At 42.9% G+C, this 23047-nt stretch overlaps 1 protein-coding gene across 4 annotated transcripts in view; it reads left to right on the top strand.

Moving 5' to 3' along the window:
* Positions 1 to 23047, top strand: part of pknox2 (pbx/knotted 1 homeobox 2) — a 98235-nt gene that overhangs the window by 72337 nt on the left and 2851 nt on the right. For all 4 annotated transcript variants that reach the window (XM_083780465.1, XM_083780468.1, XM_083780466.1 and 1 more), the window contains exons 5-11: positions 7154 to 7325; positions 9503 to 9688; positions 10525 to 10660; positions 12256 to 12353; positions 19988 to 20107; positions 21002 to 21078; positions 22670 to 22848. In XM_083780465.1, coding sequence (XP_083636591.1) covers positions 7154 to 7325; positions 9503 to 9688; positions 10525 to 10660; positions 12256 to 12353; positions 19988 to 20107; positions 21002 to 21078; positions 22670 to 22848 — 968 coding nt within the window. The remainder of the gene's footprint in view (positions 1 to 7153; positions 7326 to 9502; positions 9689 to 10524; positions 10661 to 12255; positions 12354 to 19987; positions 20108 to 21001; positions 21079 to 22669; positions 22849 to 23047) is intronic.

Here is a 23047-nt window from a genome sequence, read left to right on the forward strand (position 1 = left end):
GTGTGTGAATGGGTGAATGTAATGCACAATCTATGTAAAGCGCCTTGGATAAAGGCGCTATATAAATGCACCATTTACCATTTACCATTAGATATAGCCTAGTCTATTTCAACACAGTGAAAGAAGAGAATAAAGAGAAAGACAGCAGGGTCATGTACTGAGTGTACACCATGCAGGTCCATTAACATACACACTACAGAGTGTACAGCACCAGGACCATTCATCCTGCAAGTTGCAGGTTATGGATAACCTGGGGGGCGCGGGCGGCATAGTGAGAGAAATGGAGGCAGAATTTAATAAGATACGCACTGGGGGGGGGGGGGGGGGGGGGGGGGTAGTGGGTAGGGAGGGGGGGGGGGTGTGGGTTGGGGAGGTTGTCTCTTTGTATAGGTTTTTGCACAGCCATGCCTTTTGTTTGCATGTACGGATTGCATATCGCCCCTGTCGGGTGAGAGACCTCATTATGATCCCTTTTATGTCCCAAAGCCGTTAATTTTTATTATTATTTCAAATTGAAATTGTGAAAATAACTAAAAGCTCTCAACAACACATTGCGATGCGACACGTTGTGAGCTTGTAGATTGGCTAACCCGACAGCAAAGACACCTTTACCTATATATTATGTGTGTGCACAGGGCGCGTGTCAGACATGTAGCCTGAGGGAACCGGAGGGGGGGGGGGGGGGGGGGGGGTGCTTGTCAGGAGCAAGCACAGCATGACTTCACCACAAACTGGGTCCTAATATACTGTAGGAGCGTACAGCAGCCGTGATTAGGACGGCAAACAGTGGGGAGCACGCTGGGAAAGAGACCCAGACTCACAGGAAAACGCGCGTGCGCACTGCGCACACACACACACACACACACACACACACACACACACACACACACACACACACACAAACATGTTCCCATTCAACCCTCTTAAACCACCCCCCACATCTCCCTCTGCAGCCTCTGGGTGGTCTGCAAGGTTATTGCAAGACTGGGGTTACGAGTCGTCAAAGTTGGTGCATTGGGCCGTCGTGAGGACCAACGTGTTAAGGCCTATTCGTACTCCAGTTTTAGGTGATAAGGTGACCACCGCGGTGGGTTGGGAAAACTATAACATGACGTCATGCCGTGCTGGTAAGCGTCTCACCGCTCACCCAAACACATCTCTCTGTTTTTACTAACCACCGTTTCGGTGGTCACTTTATCACCTAACACTGGGGTATGAATAGGCCTTTAGCTGTGAAGAACACTGGACTGGAGATCCCTTTAGATATCGATGTGTCATGTACTGTGTACTATTTTCTTAAGAATTATACTTATTATTTTATTGAGTGGTGCAACCACTCCTATACGGAGCATTGTGTGTCTCTGGCTGTGTCCCTGGCTGACTGTGTCTGAGCACGAAAATAGCGCTTGGTTGGTTTTCAGCCTAATACACACACACACACACACACACACATTAACTGTGTAAATTATGATTTTGGGTGTGACAGTACAGTACAGTGAAAGTACCGGAACTTTGTGTGTCTCTGGCTGTGTCCCTGGCTGTGTCCGAGCACGAAAATAGCATTTGGTTGGTTTTCAGTGTCACGGTTGTGCAGTCTAATACACACACACATATGAACTGTATATATGATGATTTTGGGTGTGACAGTACAGTACAGTGACAGTACATTACAGTAGAGGAACCCCCTGGGGACCCCCACACGGTAACTCTGTCATTTCCCAACCGTTTCGGACGCGGGCAGCTCGCCGGAACCGGCCCGACCCCCTGGGCGCGTTCCTGGGGGTCGGGATATTCCGGGGACCCCCACACGGTAACTTTATCATTTCTCGGCCGTTTCGGACGCGGGGCGGCTCGTCGGAACCGGGCAAGCACCCTGGGCGTGTTCCTGTGGGTTGGGAAGTTCCGGGGACCACCCGGGGACCCTCACATGGAGTTGCACCACCAGTCACTTCACATGGGTATGATTTTTTATTCACTCACTCACTCACTCACTCATTCATAAAAAAATCTAATTGTAAATCATGTTAGTATATATTCTTTGTTATCAAGCATCCTTTGCATCACACCAATATGCACATTGCACAATGAAAAACAAGTGGTTTTATCTCCTGCCTGAGAGGAGAGGATCCACACAATCCTCACACATGCACGTTCCTGCCCTTCATGTTAAAGTCATGGTGTAGTCATGTGTACCCCGCTGGCCTTTGATTCGCCATCTTGGAGCATTTCGTTGGCGACCCACCGTGGCACAGAGCGACAGGGTGATGGTGGTGGAGGCGGCGCTGGTTGGGGGGGAGGGGGGGGAGGACATGTGCTGCTGACTCCCCACTTGCTGGTCGTCCTGCAAATCGCTCTTTTATGGCCCTTGTAATGATCCCCCAGTCGGCAATCTCCACTCCGTCGCACTGCAGATAGAAGCTGACGCATTTGGCAGGGGGGCTCACAGTACAGCGGCTGCAAGCAGACGGAGAGGCTGAACAAACATGCACCACCATGGTACTGTACCACCATCGTTGCGTTCACGTTCATAAAAATGCATGCCACTGCACACTCCATCTACCTACCCTAATCCTGATTTTCCTGTATAAAGGTCACACAAACCACCCTAGGCTAGTGTTTTCACCTTGCCTCTTGCCGGTGAAGGCTGACTGAGCCCTGTGGTGTGTCCCCCTCAACGTGAAACACACATTGCATTCATCATTAGATATGGCTTGTGCATCCTTTATTCAAACTAAAATATCGAGTGAAAAGAACGAGACAGAAAAATCGTCACATTGTCTCTCATATCAAAGGGGTTGATTTGATTCGATTTGACTTGGACTTGTGCAAGGACGTGCTGTGATTGGCCAGTAGCCACTTTGAGTGGCAGTCGGAGCAAACGCTCCCACCAGAACATGATTTACTATTCTGTGCCTATCGTGTCGCAACTCGAACTGTGGCGAGTCGGCTCAATCGGACTTTGCCGCGTTCGACGCGGCAACTTGCTCGCTTTCGCTTGCTCGTGGTGCCTCACGCGGTTCAAGTTAGCTTGAGACGGCACTCTTCCGTCGCGGTCTAAAACTATACTTCATCGACCAAAAAGCAGTCCACAGTTGTTGTAGGCGAGAGGCACATTTCCGTGTTGGCCACAGAAGCGGGCCGTGGTTATAAGCACAAGCCACGTAGAGTTTAGAATGTCGCAGCGTCCCTTTTCTGGGCAGGTTATAATAGTTGAACATTTGGAGAAAATACTAGATCTATACATCTCTTTCGTCGAAGAGATGTGCTGTAGAAGTTTAAACAAATAAAATAAATAAAAAAGAAGGGGGCAGAGGATAGGCCCCCAGGGGACCCCGGTCAATGAAGGATAAGTGCTAATGTTTCCAATTTCCGGCAAATTCTTCTAGGTTGAACTGCTGTGAGAAAACCCCCCAGCAATGAAGAAAGTGTGTGTTTTCACTCAATCCTACTAGAGAATAGTGTTCGGTACACACTGCTGGTAAACGTCATCTTATCTCAATGCCAAAACATTCCAATTATCAATGCCAATAGCACATTTGAAGTCTTACATAATTATAATTATCATCATTGTATAGTTTCTTTTGTACAGGGTTTACAGAAACAATGAGAAAGGCCACATGATGTTTTCTATCACATCGTTCAATGAGCAGTCATGTAATCATTTATAACAACTTCACACATTTCAGAGACGCCTGTATAAGGTGTTTCCATTCCATGACATAAATACATAAATTACAGATTAAGAATTGGGAAAAATGCAATTAAATATTAATTTATGAAAGACTGATTCAACAGAATTTTGCGCCGGTTGTCCTATTCTTTTCTGCACATTTAAATGGAGGTGAATTGAATTATACTGAGGGGTGCCTTGTGGCTCAGCTAGTTAGTGCACAAGATCATTAAGCTCCTTAGCAGCGCGAAGACTCGGGTTCAAATCCGACCCCTGTCTTGTCTCACATTTCTATCTCTCCTCTCTCATGGCCATGGTTTCCTGTCTCTACAAATGCCAGAGATTAATCTTTAAAGACAGAAAGAAACAATATAACAATATCATACTGGGAAATACAAAATAACATGGCTAGACTTATGGTTGCCACATAAACAAACAAACAAACAAGCAAATAATTAAACAAATAATACAATTATCTCCCATTTGTCAATAGTAAAATATGTAACGTTTTTGCACCCTCAGCTCAGACAAGAGCAGCAGCTGATTATTAGTAATAGTAATTATTACATACATACATAGAATTAATTATTACATGTTGGAGGTTGAGACTTCATACTGTATATTGTACTGTATGTCGTACAGTTGAACGCTTATTTAAGAGGATGGTAGGGGCCCTCAGCACTCTGTTGTTCAATTTGGAATAACTTTGCATAACTTTAATTCAACATGAACAGAGCAGGAGAAGTCCAGTTGAGAAGGTCAGCCAAATATGGAGTGTTATCACGTCAGAACAGGCCAGCTCCATGGGCATGGGCCCTGTCCAGAGCCTGGGCAGAGGCCTTTAGTGGCGGTTCTGGACAACCGTGCGTCTGACCGACTCGACACCGGGCACTGAACTCCCTGTGTGGGTGTGGAACGCGTGTGTCGCTTTTGAAGTTGGTGGGGCGAACGGTTCAGCCGTACACACGGTCAGACACATGGTGCATTTATAGTAGATCAATTGTGTAAACATCCAGTACCTCGCTCTTTCCCACAAAGTATTACTCCTTATGTGCTAATGGGGTTGTTTTGGCACTTTATACCCTCCCCCCTTTCACCCTCCTAGATATACAAACATTATTCTCTCTCTTTCTCTCTCTCCATCCCAACATGCCTCCCTCCCTCCGCCTCTCTCTCTCTCTTTCTCTTTCTCACTCTCCATCTCTCTCTCCCCCCTCTCTCCATGTCTCAATCTCATTCTCTGTCTCCACAGACACATTTAATGATATTGCAGCCCGCCCACTGTGCACGTGACCTTCCTCTTCAGTATTCCTAGCGCGTGTGGCTGAGGGAGCGACATTAAATTGGGATCAGTCAGATTAGAGTATAATATAGACGACTATTAAAGGCTGCAAATGAGAGCCACGGGTTAGTGCCCCCCCAGCATATACCACCACATTAAGCCTGGTTTAGATGTTGTCGTACGGCGGTGTCGTCGGCGGAAAATGGACAAGCTTGTATATCTGGTATTTTCAGATCACAGTGCCATAACGTGACATACTGTAAATGCAGCGCAAAGTGCTTTACAGAGCAAAAAGAAAAGCTAAATAATAAATAATAATAAATCAATAATAAAAAATAAAAAAGGCAGCAAAACAGTGAATACCGTACATGAATAGCAACAGAGATTTTAAAACAATCTAAGCGAGACAGGCACAACAGTATATAAATAACAACATGAGATTTAAAAAACTCAACTAAAGGCAAGGGTGGAAAAGATAGGTCTTGAGCTCTGCTTTAAAGATGTCTACAGAGACTGCCAGTGGTGGCACTAATGGTACAAAGAAACATAGAGAGATGCAGATAACAATAAATTAAAATAGACAAAACGCGATCATATTTATTTAGAATTTTATAAGCATCGTTACAGTACTTAGATCTTCTCTTCTAAAAGACATTCAAACTAGGCCCGTTCTATTGTGATGTGTTAGTATTAGTGTTTCAGAACTTCCGGTAGACTTTTCTAACATCAGATATCCTCACATGACAATATATACAGTGTGTGTATTACCATATTAATTAATGTTATTTTGTCGCCACTCCAATGGCTCTTATTTGCAGGATCCCTTTCGTTAGGCGGACAAGCATTTAAAAGCGACTTGAATAGTCGGCCAATAGTATAGGCTAGGCAGCTTCATCTACAGTAGCGTTATTATTTACTCTGATTGGTTGTTGTCACAATTTGACTTGGTATGCAAAAGGGGCGACTGACGTGACTTCTGCCTTAGTCAATCATTTCTAACCATCGTAACTTAAACTTTTGGTATTATTATATTCTACCAACCGCACCAAGTAGAACCAGGCAGCTGCTGTGTTTGCAGGCTAGGATCTCTTTGAACACCCTGCAGAGTCTTGAGGCGTACTTGACTCAAAAAATGTGGAACTCATAATTTATAGCTTGTTGTGAAGGAATTCAGCAGGAGCTGTCAATGTGTGGCATACGTACAAACTGCTTCTGAATGATGTTTCCCCCATCGCTGTATCATATTGCACCCACTTAAGTCTCTGCTGAATATTGTCTACATTATATTCATGTTGTTTAAAACCAGAGCAATGGAAGGCCTTAAGTAAATCAAATACTAGTCCTGCATTCAAGATTTCACTTTAGTAAGTCTACCAAAGGAAAAGTATAGTTTTTCCAAACTTGTCATACAATCTAAGCTTGTGATGCGACTCATCGCAACATGTTGTGATTTTGTAGATTGGCTATTTTTGAAAAGCTGAAGTATATAGTAGGGCTACATTGGTTGATGTATGTTTTTACGTTACTACGTTTTCAAATTATTGTAGTGGAGTCAAACAATGTGTTTTGCCACCGAGTAGAAGTAAATAGTATAGTTTGAGTAGATTTACTTGGTTACTTTTCACCACTAGTATTGGCAAGTATGCACGATCAGAAACATTTAACTTAATCCTGTGAAGACAGATCATCTATGCTTATTCTTGTTAATTAATTGAGGCTGTTATTGTGGCATTATTTTTAGGAAGGAATTTAAATATATATGGCATTCATTCTCTGTAAGTCTTTGTTTTAAGTAAGTCTTTTTTACTTTTTTACTTTTGTTCACATCCCCACATTCTGAAGCTCATAAAACCCTAATAATATTCCCTTCCAGAGCTTATTTATAAACAACGAGCCGCAGTGTAGATCTGTAGTCCACCCCAGAATATAATAGAATGCTTCGGTTCATTTGGTTAACATAACCCATTAAAACCGGGAACGCATCTGTGTCACTTTAGATTTTAGCGTTGGCTTTTCAAAAATAGAAGATATTGTACTCGTTATTTTTGAACATTTTAGAAAGATCTTGAAAGTGTGAGAACTACTGATTTAGAAGGCATTCGTAGAATCGGCCTCAGGTCTTTTATACGCAATATCGGCGTATGATGATGAGTGACATGTAATGTTCACCCCTCCTCTCCTTGCCCCTGTGTTTCCTGCAGACATCCACTGTTCCCTCTGCTGGCGTTGCTTTTTGAGAAGTGTGAGCAGGCCACACAGGGCTCTGAATGCATCACCTCGGCCAGCTTTGACGTGGACATCGAGAACTTTGTGCACCAACAGGAGCAGGACCACAAGCCCTTCTTCAGTGAGGACCCGGAGCTAGACAATCTGGTGAGTCTCCCCGGGATGCGGATCCGCGCCATGCTGGCTCCTATAGAATGATATTGCCACGGGAGGCCATGTTTCTATCACTCTCCAAGACAGAATCCCTGCTTATGGGCTTCAGGCAGTGGTGCTTGTCAACCAAGTAGGTGTCCTCCCACCTGACACCAGGGTGGTCTCAGAGTCTCAATGGAAGATTCGGGAGACCACCTCCAAACTCTGCAATTATTTCCAGATTGCAGCTTTAACACTAGGCACCAGCACTTTGCTGTTATTGTGCCCGTCACCTGCATTGCAGTGATTTTGGTAAACCTCCCTAACTTGACTGAACAGGGAGATGATAAAACATTACAAGCTATTCATAAAATATATAGCCCTATCTGTTTACAGGATGTCTTATTGTTTTTGCTGCCAAACAATACCTCCTTTTTCATTTAAGCCCCACACATCCTCCCCCACACTGCCCCCTTACACAGCAGCTAGCTGTAATTAAAAATGTGGAGAAGCGATAGGTGGGCGCTGATCATGTTCACTGTGACGGGAGAGGGAGATGTTGCAGTGGAAGACAAAGACGAGGGGGTAAAGCCGACAAGTGTTGAACAGTCAATTAACTGGGCATCTGCGTGGTTTATGAGCAGCGAGTGCAGGCAGGCAGCTCTCCCAGTGGACACTAAGTCATCCACAGGACGGGAACATTGTGGCAGGGCCTGACTGACTGCGATGGGCACCAGAGTTACTGGTCCCCTGATTAAACGAGTCTGGTTTAATTAGCTGATTTATCTCCTCCTTGGCCCAGCACTTTTCAGCCCATTCAGTTGACCTTGAGGGCTGACTTTGAGGGAGAGCTCTCTAAAGTAAGTCATGCAGAGAGGATGGGGGTGGGGACCATATTGATGCTATAATATTATATATCATGACTGTAAAGATAAGGCTGACCAATGTTACACTTTACATCATCTCATTCTGGCCAATCACAATTTGCGTCCTCACTTTTGTCTTCAATGTTTCTGCAGTGTTTACACACTTTTGTCTTCAATGACATGTTTGTGTTTACACAAACACACAAAGCTGGGCATAGGAGGGGCTAGCGCCCTTCAATAACACGAAGTTTGGGTGGCGCAGTGGTAAAGACTCTGCCCGCTACCACGGAGATTGTGGGTTCAAATCCACCATAGTGCATCTGGCTTTGTTGGGCGTCTATGCAAACAAAATTAGCCCGTGTTCGGAGGACGGGGGAGGGAAGCTGCTGGCTGGGGCGGCACCAGCAGGGAGTGACAACACAGAAATATTTGTGTGTGGGGAGGAATTAACAAAGGGGGTTAAAATTAACTTGTTAGAAGTGATAATTTAATAAGCTAGCTAACAATATAACCTTCCCAATATTATAAAGTAGCAAGTGACAGGAAAGGTAGCGGACAAAATTAACAGGGATGTCATGCAACAAATGGTGCAAATCCAAAATAAGTTTAGAACAGTTCAGATACAAAGTAGTATACAAAGCTACAAAATAGTATACAAAGTATCTGAACAGTGAATAGTACACAACCCAATATTAGATTAATATTTTCCAGTGGTTTGGAAAATTGCACGTGGTTAGGATAAGCTTAGTATCCTAGAATGTAGATTCTACTCAAAATAAATCCCCCTTAAACAGAATTCATACATAATACACTGGGGATATTGGACAGCTCAGCCTAGACTTTTCAAAAAGCTGGAGCTGTGCCATGGGTGAATAATGGATGACATGCTTTTTGGAAATATTTACAGTACAGTATCCAGGATGATATTACAGGGACATGAGCACATCATTTTTGTTTTGCAGCTGTTACTATGAAGAAAGCCCCTTTGGGGCATGAAAGCTGAACAAAGCTCAGCGAACAGTGTAATCAGCAAAGTCCATAGTGATATAGTCTGCAGAACACGTTTCCAATTCGTGGACATCGTGGAAGCAGAAGGTCAATTTTTTTGGTCTCTTGACATTACTTGCGGTTTGGTTGTTTCCAACTTCAGCAAAAGCTGTCCATGTGAAAGTCTGCTAAATGAATCCGGCTGCCAAAAATTGATGCGGAAAGTCTAGCGTAACTCAGTCATACTATACTCAAGATTAAAGGATTAAAGTTTCTTCATTGTCACATCTCGTGTACATACAGTACATGTAGGAATAAAACCCTACTTTTTCCCGTCAGATGGTGAAGGCCATTCAGGTGCTGAGGATCCACCTGCTGGAGCTGGAGAAGGTCAATGAGCTCTGTAAGGACTTCTGTAACCGCTACATCACCTGCCTCAAGACCAAGATGCACAGCGACAACTTGCTCCGCAATGACCTGGGAGGACCTTATTCTCCCTCACAAACCTCTCTGGGCCTACACCAGGTCAGCTATGGATCCTGTATATGTTCAGAGTCTTAGCCTAGAGGGAGAGAGAGAAAGAGAGAGAGAGAATGAGGGATGCATACATACTGTACATTCATATTTGATTGACCAGGGCCCCCCAGGGGTCTATTTACTTGGTCCCCTCCTTTCTTCCCTCTACACCAATCTCTTAGCCGAATATAGCTGATCTACCCGATCTACAAGCTCACGTTGATGCGTTGTGACACGTTGTGAGTGCGAATATTTATCTATTCTGACATATTCCCAGACTAGGGACGCTATAGGGTTCATGTGAGTAAACAACAACAAACCTCTCAAAGCTGCCCCAACTAAAGGTTATTATACTCTGGAATCGTTCATTCGTTTTTATATTTATTCTTTTTTGACTTTATGTTTTCTCAATTTCTGTTAGTTATATATTACTAAATATTACTAAATAATTACTAAACTAAATATTTTAGTTTAGTTATTTTTGGATATTTTTAGGTTTAGTTTAGGTTGTATTAGTTTTAGCATTGTGAGCTTGTAGATCGGCTATTTTCACTATTTCGCTAAATGACTTATGTATGACAGATATTGACACAATTTATCTTAATATTTGAGTTAGTTTAGTTCGTTTTCCAAACAGACAGACAGTTTCAATGATTTTTTTTTTTTTTTTTTCTAAAATGTTCTGTCAACTCTAGTTTCCATTACGTCACTAGTTTTAGATAATAACCCCGGCCGACACAGCACTGGATAAATTGGGACTGGAGGGAGTTAGGTTTCATTTAAATGAGGGAGACGACTATGAGCTCTTTAGGTTTTCTCACTAGTTCTTCTTTATGATCCCTCAGGAACTAATTCAGACCTCCTCTCCATCCATGACCTCTGTCTCCAGCTCTGTTAACCCCTCAGGGATTGTGGTGGCCGCTGGGGGTCTGCAACAGGGCAACGTGGCCATGGCAACTCTTAACTCTCATGTGGTATCAGGTGAGTAGACATGTGCACACTGACACACATTAAACGTTGTTGTGCTCATTAGTACCTTAAACCGCAGAGACCCCTGTTAGTTTGAAATCATGTGTTCACTACACTGCATTGTCAAGATGGGTTGTGAAGTCACCCCGAATAATTGTTTGTTTGTAATACAGTGTGTGAAAGCATCCTGAAATTATTGCTATATTTGCTGTTATTAATCAGTTACAACTACAAAAAAATGTAAGCAGATGACACCCCCATTAATATGCACTTCTTGTTTAACCATTTAAGCCCACATTTAAGCCCCATTTTATACAGTGAACTGAATCAGAAAATGAATCAAATAGCTTGTAGATTTCTGAAATGTATACGAATTTTTTAACTTTTAGGTTAAAAAGGTTGAAAGTGGTTAATATAAGCAGGTTTCAGAGATAACTTGTATAGATTTGGCATTGACTTTATTTGAAGTCAATGCCATAATAACCAGTGACAACTTGTCAAATTCCTTTCTTTTGAGTATGCATCTCTCCATCAAGCGCCAGCCCCTCAACCTAAAAGGAGGACCTAAATGATTAACTTTACTCAGAAAGTCCAGCATTCAGCATAATATAATTGCTTTTATTACCTGCTTTGTTACAATTTGCCCTTCGTTAAAGCCCACCCCTAATAAAGCGATTGTCCAATGCCAATCCAAATAGTTTAGAAACCCTTGCTAAGGATGGCAAGCTTTCGTCACCTTATAGCTGTCAGTGATATTTTGCATGGCTGTGTTGTTGAACACATACGCAGGTTAACGTCAGTAAAGTTACGACTGACCCACCCAGGTGATGGCAATAATACTAAACACCGTAGTCTTACTGTGCATTAATGAAGGCTCCTGTCAGACGTCGTAAGTTAATTGAATTGGATACGGTTTCTCCCTCTAACATTTCCTCATATTTCTAGTTTATTGAAATAATATCAGGCACATTTGTCCAGTGCATAGCCTACTGCAGGCCTGGTTGAATAAGTTTAGAAGACATTTTGAAGCTCTTGCTACTGAAATGATCGATTATTTATATGGAGAAATCCTGTCACTTAACATGCATCTCAATGGGTGAGAAGGACAGCTTGCCATCGCAGAGTGGAGTGGGTGGGGCTTAGCGAAGGGCTAATTGGGCTTTCAGATCTGTGTACATAATGACAGGAAAAGCCAATCATTTTGCCATTCAATAATTTAACTTGCTTTTATTCTAATGTGACACTCACACAATATCGTCATGCAGTACGGCAGGGTGAACGATGCGGCGCGTCTACAATGAAATGTTGGAAACACCTTTCAACACGAAGTCAATCGATATCTTTGCCTTTGATCACTAAACGTTGAAGGCTCTAACAGACTGTAATGAAGGGTGTCCTGATCAATAGCAACCCAACATTATCTCTTCTTCAGGGTTAAGAGAAGAAACACATTCAATTATCTTTCCCTCTCTTGTTTACATGGTTCATGTTGTCTGGCGGGAAGTTAATAAGCCAATCAGGTAATGTGGCATCAGACTGCTGCTGGCAGACAGCTCGCTGGTAGAAGGAAGCCACTTGATACTCATAACCGCAAATTATCCCCTCAGGTGGGACCTTGTACCAGCCGGTCGCCATGGTTACATCACAAGGGCAGGTGTTAACTCAGGGTTTGGCCCCGGGAACCATCCATATCCAGAACTCACAGGTGAGCTGCCGAGCGTCTGTTTTGTCCAAAATAATTCTCTCCCACCCACTGCCACGATTTGTTCTTTTAAAAGAGGCACTTTATGTGATCATAGAGGAGGTCCCCGGCAGGCGTCCTCCATTCACTGTCTCCGAACGAAGCCGCCTGCTGACACACAAAGTGGAATTTGTTCCCATGATACTGTGGACAATTTGTGAAGATTATGATGTGAAGTTTCACTGCTGCTCTGTGCATAATCTGTGAGGATTAACGCCGACACGGTACCAGTTATCATCAGGGGGGAAATGCATCATAATCAGAATCAACTTTATTGTCACATCGCAGGTTTACAGTGTAAAGTGGATGAAATTAGTTTTTGTGCAAGCTCCATCGTTTGTGTTTTCAGAAAAGTGAAACCAGGGGTTGGGGGGCGGGGTTGAGCAAGGAGAAACATCTAAAGGTAAATAAAAATATAATCAAAGATGGGTATCTACTCATCTACTGTACATACACAGCCTAGGCCAGCAGGTGCAGTATGTATGTAGACATCTAGTAGGACATGTAATGTAAATAATTAAAGACATAACAGGAACCGTGTCAAATGCACATGATGTGGAGATTTACAACATGCACCATGTCAGACACAGCAGAAACCGTGTCAAATGCATGTACTCCATGTGTACACCTGACAGCCTATCAGAAGCAAGTATTTTCCATGGTTATATGGGTTAAGTCAAATTGATTGGCAACAATATCACACATTTTAAGATAACGATTTACACTTCAAAACAATGAGAATTCAATACACCCCACGGAGAAAAGAAACGCTCAGAAAGTTATTTGTTGTCCTTGCCTGTGGGTGAGAGAACATATTGCATTGTAGATGCATAAGCATAGCATACATTTATTTCACACAAATTGATGGATTGCTGATGTATCCTTTTCAACAAAAGAATCCAACAGTACACATAACTGCATGCAGTTTTTTGTTTGATTCATAATATGACAACTTTATATACTGTATACATGCCATCCGTAGAAGCTCTAGGCTGTTATATATTGTAGTTGTCTTAGTGCATGAGCACAATACTTAATTTTTTATGTGTTTTCCAATACAGTATGTCTCCTTCATCAGACTGCTTTATTAAAGTACACATACATAGGCCTACTACCGCAGACCTTTCCCAATACAGTACATGTGCCACTCTGAAATGGGAAGGCAATGAACATTACAATTTAGCATTTAGCAGACGCTCTTAATCCAGAGCGATTTACATTAAGCAAGAACAAAAAAGCATGGGAATACATCACATAAAAACATTTATCATGAAACATGCGTAAGCTAAGAAAGTAACAGTGGAATATCTATATAATGAAACTATACAGTGGAATATCTATATAATGAAACTATACATATAAACTATACATCTATACTACTATGCTATACATAATATGTATTATGACGTGCTATGACTACATACAAAGCAATTATAGTGCTGTCTACATAACATGCTATAAGTCTGTATCAAATGCTATCTAAGTCTACAGAAATGCTATCTAAGGGGGTGGGATAAGTGCTATGGGCCATGATGGAGTCTGAAAAGGTGGGTTTTCAGACTACGGCGGAAGATTGGGAGTGATGCTGCAGTTCTGACTGCAATGGGAAGTGCATTCCACAGTTTTGGAGCCAGAAGGGAGAAGAGTTTGGGACGTGTGGAGCGTTGTCCCGGCGTTTTTAGTGAGGGTACTTCCAGCTTCCCATAAATTGTTCTAGGTCTTTATCATCTTTATCTGATTTGGCATAAAATAGAATTCCTTGGAAATTGATCTCACACAGCACTCTCACCTCATGATCTATGTATTTTCACTTTCAAAACAACAAAAGAATGGAGCTCAAATAGCTAACAGAAAAGTCACTGTCAAAACACTTCTAGAGCTCCCTGTACAGTACACCCTAAAGCAAAAAAAGAGAGAGAGAAAGGGAGTGACTTGACTATTCATATTGCTTTGTATTCAATAAAATAGTATTCTGTATCTTGGCAACCATAACAATAACCATTTGCTGATGAAAAGGATAGATGGTGTTTGCCTATAAACACGTGTAAAGATTGTAATACTTGTCTATCCATATTATTGCTTTGTTCAATAAAATAATATACTGTATCCTCTTGCATCCATAACAATAATACCCTGTGGCTGATGAAAATGATACAGTAGAAGGCTGTACTTAGAAACACCAACGAGATATGTGGATATGAACATATATCACTGTGGAGATGTAACCTCTGTAACTTTCAGCCTACTACCTCCAACTATCTTACAATAAATGTACTAAACTCTGTATGTCCGTTCGTCTGTAGTTCACGCATCTCGAAAACTGCCCGAGCAACCGACTCACATCATGGCCAGCATCAAGGAGGTCGGATAGGCCGTTGTCAAGAACCGCCAATCTGAGCGGTACATCCATATGGTCATGTGCATATATGGACATAAAAGGGCCAATCTGAGCGGTACATCCATATGGTCATGTGCATATATGGACATAAAAGGGCCAATCTGAGCGGTACATCCATATGGTCATGTGCATTATGGACATAAAAGGGCCAATCTGAGCGGTACATCCATATGGTCATGTGCATATATGGACATAAAAGGGCCAATCTGAGCGGTACATCCATATGGTCATGTGCATTATGGACATAAAAGGGCCAATCTGAGCGGTACATCCATATGGTCATGTGCATTATGGACATAAAAGGGCCAATCTGAGCGGTACATCCATATGGTCATGTGCATTATGGACATAAAAGGGCCAATCTGAGCGGTACATCCATATGGTCATGTGCATATATGGACATAAAAGGGCCAATCTGACCGGTACATCCATATGGTCATGTGCATTATGGACATAAAAGGGCCAATCTGAGCGGTACATCCATATGGTCATGTGCATTATGGACATAAAAGGGCCAATCTGAGCGGTACATCCATATGGTCATGTTCATTATGGACATAAAAGGGCCAATCTGAGCGGTACATCCATATGGTCATGTGCATATATGGACATAAAAGGGACAATCTGACCGGTACATCCATATGGTCATGTGCATTATGGACATAAAAGGGCCAATCTGAGCGGTACATCCATATGGTCATGTGAATTATGGACATAAAAGGGCCAATCTGAGCGGTACATCCATATGGTCATGTGCATATATGGACATAAAAGGGCCAATCTGACCGGTACATCCATATGGTCATGTGCATATGGACATAAAAGGCTGAGCGGTACATCCATATGGTCATGTGCATTATGGACATAAAAGGGCCAATCTGAGCGGTACATCCATATGGTCATGTGCATTATGGACATAAAAGGGCCAAGGGAAGACAGATATAGAGATCTCCATTTATGGGCATAAAAGGGACACAGACAGAGTGTTACAGTGGGTATTTGGGGAGTGGCGTGCATTCCAGAGTAGGCCAGTGGCCAACTGGCAGATGCTTGTTGACACGGCCCTTTGTTATGCACCGTCCTCCCCGTCCTCGTGAACAAGATCCGCTTGAACTCTTTCCCTTGGGTTAGGACGTTAGCCAGAAGCTACCAGGGCAAAATGTATTAAACATTCCAACCTTTAGTGGTGAAACTTTGTCCTGATACATTTTGGCCTGGGAGATTACTAAACAGTGTATTAATGACTTTTTTCATGTGCGTACTTTGCCAGCACAGCTCCAAGCAATTATTACTGCTGTGTCAACAGTGAAACACCACACTAATTCCAGAAAGAGACTTTGCTGTTGTTTGTATGGACTCTCACCTGTGAACCTGTGGACTCGGTACCCCCACGGGGCGGCATCACTCTCAGGGTCATCGAGTCTCTCAAGCCTCTCCACCACGGCAAGGTCACAGCAACAGGAGAGGAGGTGGCTCTTAAAAAATAACCTTTCATTCTTTCATTCATTCTTTTGTTCTTTTGGGCATAGTTGTTGTTCTGGATGGACCCAGCCAACATCATAGTTGTTGTTCTGGATGGACCCAGCCAACATCATAGTTGTTGTTCTGGATGGACCCAGCCAACATCATAGTTGTTCTGGATGGACCCAGCCAACATCATAGTTGTTTTGGATGGACCCAGCCAACATCATAGTTGTTGTTCTGGATGGACCCAGCCAACATCTTCAACGTACTTTCGTTCTTTCGTTCACTCTGAATCTCAGATTCATCTCAATCTACAAATCTCAGTCAAAGACCATTGACCTCATTTACCTCATTGACCTAGGGGGAAGAAAAGAGAAGACCATGCTGGACCAACGTTCTGTCGTACTTTCTTTCATTCTTCAAGTACTTTCATCCTTGATGATATGATTATCCATCCTTGATGATATGATTATCCATCCTTGATGATATGATTATCCATCCTTGATGATTCTTTCGCACTTTCTTTCATTCTTGATGTATTCACTGCTCAGGTCATTAGCCTATATGCAGGTTTTACCAGAGCCCTGTTAGTCAGCATTACCTGCTTCTACCTCTCACGACGAGGACGTAGGGTTGGATTTTGAAAGGCACAAATGGAGCCACTGAGTCATAAATAAGGCTATAGTCTAAGGCTATATGTGTGAGGGGTGCTAGCCCCTCCCATGCACAGGTGTGTGTGTGTGTGTGTGTGTGTGTGTGTGTGTGTGTGTGTGTGTGTGTGTGTGTGTGTGTGTGTGTGTGTGTGTGTGTGTGTGTGTGTGTGTGTGTGACATTCTAAATGGTATAGCTTGACTCAAGCTCAACCTACATGGTGATGGTCTTCCGACATTTTCACTAGTTTGACTCGGCGGCCGGGGCTGGTAGGACACATGGGAGAGGGGAAGGAGGTGATTCTATAGTCTAGTTTATTGTCAGGATTAGGTCACCTCTTTCCAGCGGCATCCTTCTGCAGATTCTTCACCTCAATCCTAATAAACTTGTTCATCATGGTCCTCTTTAACTTGGAACTGTCAAACTCAAACATACGAGCGTCTTCCAGTTGTTTGTCCTAGATGTTGGCCATGACATTCTCAATGTTATCACTTGGCTCAAACTCCAAGGTTATGGCTTTGCCAGTAAGGGTCTTCTTACTCTTCAATGATGTCCATCCACTATTGCAGTATGTAATTCAAAAGCTTGAGCAATCTCTTTTATGTGGGTGGTGATGTCACAGTTTATTCTGACCTCGCAATGTGATTGGCTGAGAGGCATTGTCAATGTTTCCAACTTTCCAAATATAGCCATTTAGAATTCAGTCCATTGTATTTACCTTACCTGTATATATCCTTGGCGTTCTTTGCAGTGCAGTATATCTTTCATGGGCAACAATCATGCCCACTGAATATCAAGACATTTTATACACTTTCCTTTTTGAGCGCTCCAAGTCTGTCTGTCTGTCTGTCTGTCTGTCTGTCTGTCTGTCTGTCTGTCTGTCTGTCTGTCTGTCTGTCTGTCTAATGGAATATGAGATATGCAGTACTTTACTATGGCGCGTGCGTGTGTGCGTGTGTAATGGTGGAGAGAATCCATTCTAATGTAATGATATGTAGTGATAATGATACTTACCTGACGGTGGACTTGTGTAGTGTACGTGTGTAGTGGATTGTGGGTATTGTTTGTGTCTGCCCTTTGAGCACCCTTCATATTCAATTTTCAAGTGCAACAGGCTGACGCTGTCAGCGCTGTCCAGTTTATCTGTCCACCATCCTGGAGTCTAGTCTAGGGGGTTCGAATCCACTGCAGTGCATCCGGCTTGGCTCAGCGTCTATATTAACCGACTTGGCCGTGTTCTGGGAAGGGAAGTCGGGCAGGGAGGTTGATCTTTGTTGTTGCACTATTGACTCATACAGTCTGGGGTGGTGGGAAGAGTATGACGGAGGTGCTACTTCCTCCCAGTGGGCCCTGCGCATTAGTCCGACATCCCGTCAGTCCGACTACGACATGGTCGGTTAAGACTAACCCTGTGGCCGGTTAAGACTCACCCTGTGGCCGGTTAAGACTAACCCTGTGTCGTCCACGTGCCGTATGATTAGGGTTTGAGGTCGGACTATAATGAGCGGTCGGACCAGTGCCACACTACCCTCCCAGTGGAGGCTCATAACAGGCAGGTTAACCATAAGTACAATTGCAGCGGTCATAATTGGCATAATCACTAAATTGGGGTCATTACCGTAGGCTACAAACAAAGTGTTCTTGATTCAGTACTGCTACCGACTGCCCCTGTTAGATTTATTGTGGTCCTTTTTTTATCAAGCCTCGAGAACCAGCTCACTGGCCTATGGGTATGAATAAAAACAGCAGTGAGCAGCGAGGGGAGTTTAGCAGTGTTCAATCTGTCGAAGTGGTGTCAGTGTGCGTGTGGGCCAAAGTGTCAGGCAGGTAATTCAGTGTTTGACAGACAGAGGAGACCTGGGTGAATACCCAGGACCCAGCCAAGGCAGAGAGCTACACGTGGGCTGGGAATAGAACACGGGCCCCACAGCTATACTCGCCGACAAGCTCCCGGTAATCACACTCCACCTCGGTGCCGCCAATTAATTCAACCGCGCCTTCCCCCGGAACACACGTTCCCGGCTCTGAGGGGGATTGGAGGAGGATGGGCGCACGTGACACCCCGGCTGCAACCGTAATGAGGCTTGTTTGTGTGTGTGAGCTCTGCAGGGGAATACTACTGTATGTGTAAATGGGCTGCGTGGAGTGAAGTGCGCATGCGGACGGAATACAGCAGGTTCAGGCTCTATACACACGTGTGCGCGTGCATGTGTGTGTGTGATCTCAAAATTCAGTTGGGATTCTTTCCCTGTGACTTCCCAGAGCCAGTCTGCAGCAAATGAATCCGTTCTTTCGCCAGACTTACCTTATGTATTCATGCATGTTGTCCTACCTGTGTTTATGTTATGCTTATGAAATGTGAATAGGCCTCAAAACTGTTTTAGTCAATACACAGATCCATGAAGGATCCAAATAACTGTAGCCTACTTGCTACAATGACACACAGAGAATTGTTTAATTTGAACGTTATTACTTAAGGGACAATAGTGCTTGTATTTGTGTACTGTATGCGATTAGGACACATACAATACACAAAGGCACGCATGCACACACACACACACACGCACACGCATGCACACACACACATATACACACACACGCACAGTCACACACACACACATAATGTCTGTCAATATCACAATACACAATACCTTTCAGTTCTTGTTCTGTGACAGTGAATAACAGCGGCCATTACCTATTAAAATCCTAGAAAATGAAATGTGTTAAAAAAAATTACAATTACCGGTAAGCAGGACAAATAAAAACATGACATAGTTTGCTCATGTCAAATCTAAACTTGTGTTAATAAATAAAGGCTTGTTCTTCAGAGGGGTTTCCACATTAAAAGCCCTATGTATTATGAGATTATATTATTTTTAATAATTTTTCATGTAATTCAGACTATCGACCTCTTTTTCTTCCCCACCAAGTTTTATGTTTTAACTATAATTACTCAAATTCTGTTGCCATGGTGATGCTTGAGGAGGTAATTGGCACGCTCCTTTGTTTCCGTGGCAACTCTAACCAATCCCTAATACGCTGGGTCTGTCTTTTCTCCTGTGCACCTTGGCTTGTCTGTTGACAGATAAACTTGGACCTGTCCTCCCTCTTGGACGCCGATGAGAAGAAGTCCAAGAATAAGAGAGGTGTACTTCCCAAGCACGCCACCAACATCATGCGCTCCTGGCTTTTCCAACATCTCATGGTGAGACAGGTGAAAGGGTTAAAGCCTGCTTTGTCGCATGACAGTGTCGCGTGCTGAAAATAGCTGACCATACAAGCCCACAACAGCTTGTAGGTTTATTCGGCACGGGACACAGGCGTATGATGGAGCACACTTTACTGTAGGGGTGTGTGTGTGTGTGTGTGTGTGTGTGTGTGTGTGTGTGTGTGTGTGTGTGTGTGTGAGTGTGTGAGTGTGTGAGTGTGTGAGTGTGTGAGTGTGTGTGTGTGTAAAGGTAAAGGTAAAGGTAAATCCAAGACAACAACATGTACAAAACGTTTTAACTTCTGACTGAGTCACTCAGTTACCGGAAAAATACATTCAAGTAAAAACATCTGTAAAATGAATAAAATTGGTAGGCTTAGGCTAACTGGTAGTAAAAATGCACACATGCAAAGAAAGAATGCAGAAATCCATAATGTATTGCACAGGTTGAACTCAATCACTTGACTAGAGACACACTCACACTAACGAGTTGCCTTGATGCCTGTTGCCTGTCAATGAGGGTCAACTGGCTCCTCGTTGACAGACACACCTCAGCTGTGCTGAATTGAAGTGACTACAGTAACTTGACTGAAGACATGATGTTTACTGTGATTAGGGTAAGGCTACATTTCATATCACAAACACCATGTAGTGAAAACTCCTGTAACTGTAACCAGAACGGGAATCGCTATTTTTTGACACCCCTAGTGTGTGTGTGTGTGTGTGTGTGTGTGTGTTCTGTCAGTGTGTAGATAGTGTTAATAGTGTACTAGTATTAAGGCCAATATGAAGTTCATTCTTAATACTATGACTAAACAGAAAATTACCAACATCTTTAAATAAATATAGAAAACTAAGGTGGTGGTTGTCGTTTATTTTTCTTTCTCGTAGCATCCCTACCCAACAGAAGATGAGAAGAGGCAGATTGCAGGACAAACAAATCTAACTCTGCTACAAGTCAACAACTGGTAAGGCATTGGCGTTTTATATAAGACTGTCTTTGTGCCTGTAGAATTACAAATACTACTTATGGTGATATTTGCTGAATTACATCTTTGATTTTGAGGCCGACTGCATATATTTTGTCAGTGTTGTGGCTCCATCTTCTGGCCATGTATATCAAGTGCAACAAAATACTGTTATTTTACATTAAATGTAAAAAAGAGAGTGAGATGTCCTTTTTTGTGGGGAAATAACTAGCAGCATTTGATATCTAAAATAGATGATACAATATAGTAGTATAGTATGTAAAATCATTTTGTGCCCTCAAAACATGCTGTATATTTTGAACCTCAGCATGCCTATATCCTGGAGGGAACATTCGCCTAAATTAGCAGGTCCACAAGCTCACAACAACATTGTATCTTGTAGATCAGCTATTTTTAGGCGAAGGGATTATGTGTAGACGGAAGAAAGAAGTCAAAGTGCAGCTGTAACTCAAGTCCAGTTCTCTAAAACCAAAACATTTTCAGCGATGCTATGGGATTGTCTGCGTGTCATCAACATGACTCTCTTCCAGGCAGTGGTGGAAAGTAACTAAGTACATTTACTTAAGTATTGTACTTAAGTACAATTTTGAGGTACCGGTATTTGTAATTCCAATACTTTTACTTCTACTCCACTACATTTCAGAGTATTCTTTTTAACTTTTGCTCCACTACAATAATGTGAACACTTTAGTTACTAGTTACTTTGCAGATCTACAAGCTCACAATTGTGAGCTTGTACTGTAGATCTGCTATTTTCAAGAGATGTTGTACACATTTGGAACTTGTGAAATGGGACATTCTGCAATATGAGTACTTTTAGTACTTTAATTAAATTTTAATGCCAATACGTTTGTACTTTTAGGCCTCACTCACACCTTTCGATCTAGCATACAACATTGATGCATGCTAGATGTAAGCAAGATGTAAGTGTCATGGCTGCCCCAATGCATTTCCAATGGAAGTCACATGGTTTGATACAACATTTTGGACTACAAGCTGTTGTATGGCTTTCGGCTGTGTTTTGACTGCCCCCCTCCCTCTCATACAACACAAATGTTGTGTCAAACCATGTGACTCCCATTGGAAATGCATTGCGAGCTTGCATCAGCTATACATCTCATACAACAAGCATACATCAGTCTGTTGTAAAGGTGTGAGTGAGGCCTTACTTGAGTGTATTTTGAATACAGCACTTATAGGCCTCACTCACACCTTCACAACATACTGATGTATGCTTGTTGTATACAAAGGGTGTGATACATCTTGCCCCAATGCATTTCCAATGGGAGTCACATGGTTTGACACAACATTTGTGTTGTATGAGGGGGAGGGGGCCAGTCGAAACACAGCCGAAAGCCATACAACAGCTTGTAGTCCAAAATGTTGTATCAAAGCATGTGACTTCCATTGGAAATGCATTGGGGCGGCCATGACACTTACATGTTGCTTACATCTAGCATGCATCATGTTGTATACTAGATCGAAACTAAGGTGTGAGTGAGGCCATACTTGTAACGGAGTGCATCTACTTTGCAGTATTTATACTTTTTCCACCACTGCTCTCTTCCAGGTTCATCAACGCTCGTAGACGTATCCTGCAGCCCATGCTGGATGCCAGTAACCCAGATCCAGCCCCGAAGGCCAAGAAGATGAAGTCCCAGCACCGTCCCACACAGCGCTTCTGGCCTGACTCCATTGTGGCCGGAGTTCTACAGACGCACAGGTCCCAGCTGGGCAACAACTCAGACAGTACGCCAGCACTCTTTTGTCTCACTACTACACGCCAGTGTTGATTTTGACTGCAAATCTTGATTTCGTTTTAGTCATCTGAAAAGTTTTAGTTTTAGTGTAGTTTTAGTCGACTAAATATCATAAGATGCCGTCGTAATGCCTGATTTTACACTTGGTGGTATGCGGAGATCTACAAGCTCACAATGTTTACAGTAGA

The sequence above is a fragment of the Protomyctophum parallelum genome (genome assembly GCF_964188405.1).
Source record: "Protomyctophum parallelum genome assembly, chromosome: 1".
Classification (NCBI taxonomy): Eukaryota; Metazoa; Chordata; class Actinopteri; order Myctophiformes; family Myctophidae; genus Protomyctophum; species Protomyctophum parallelum.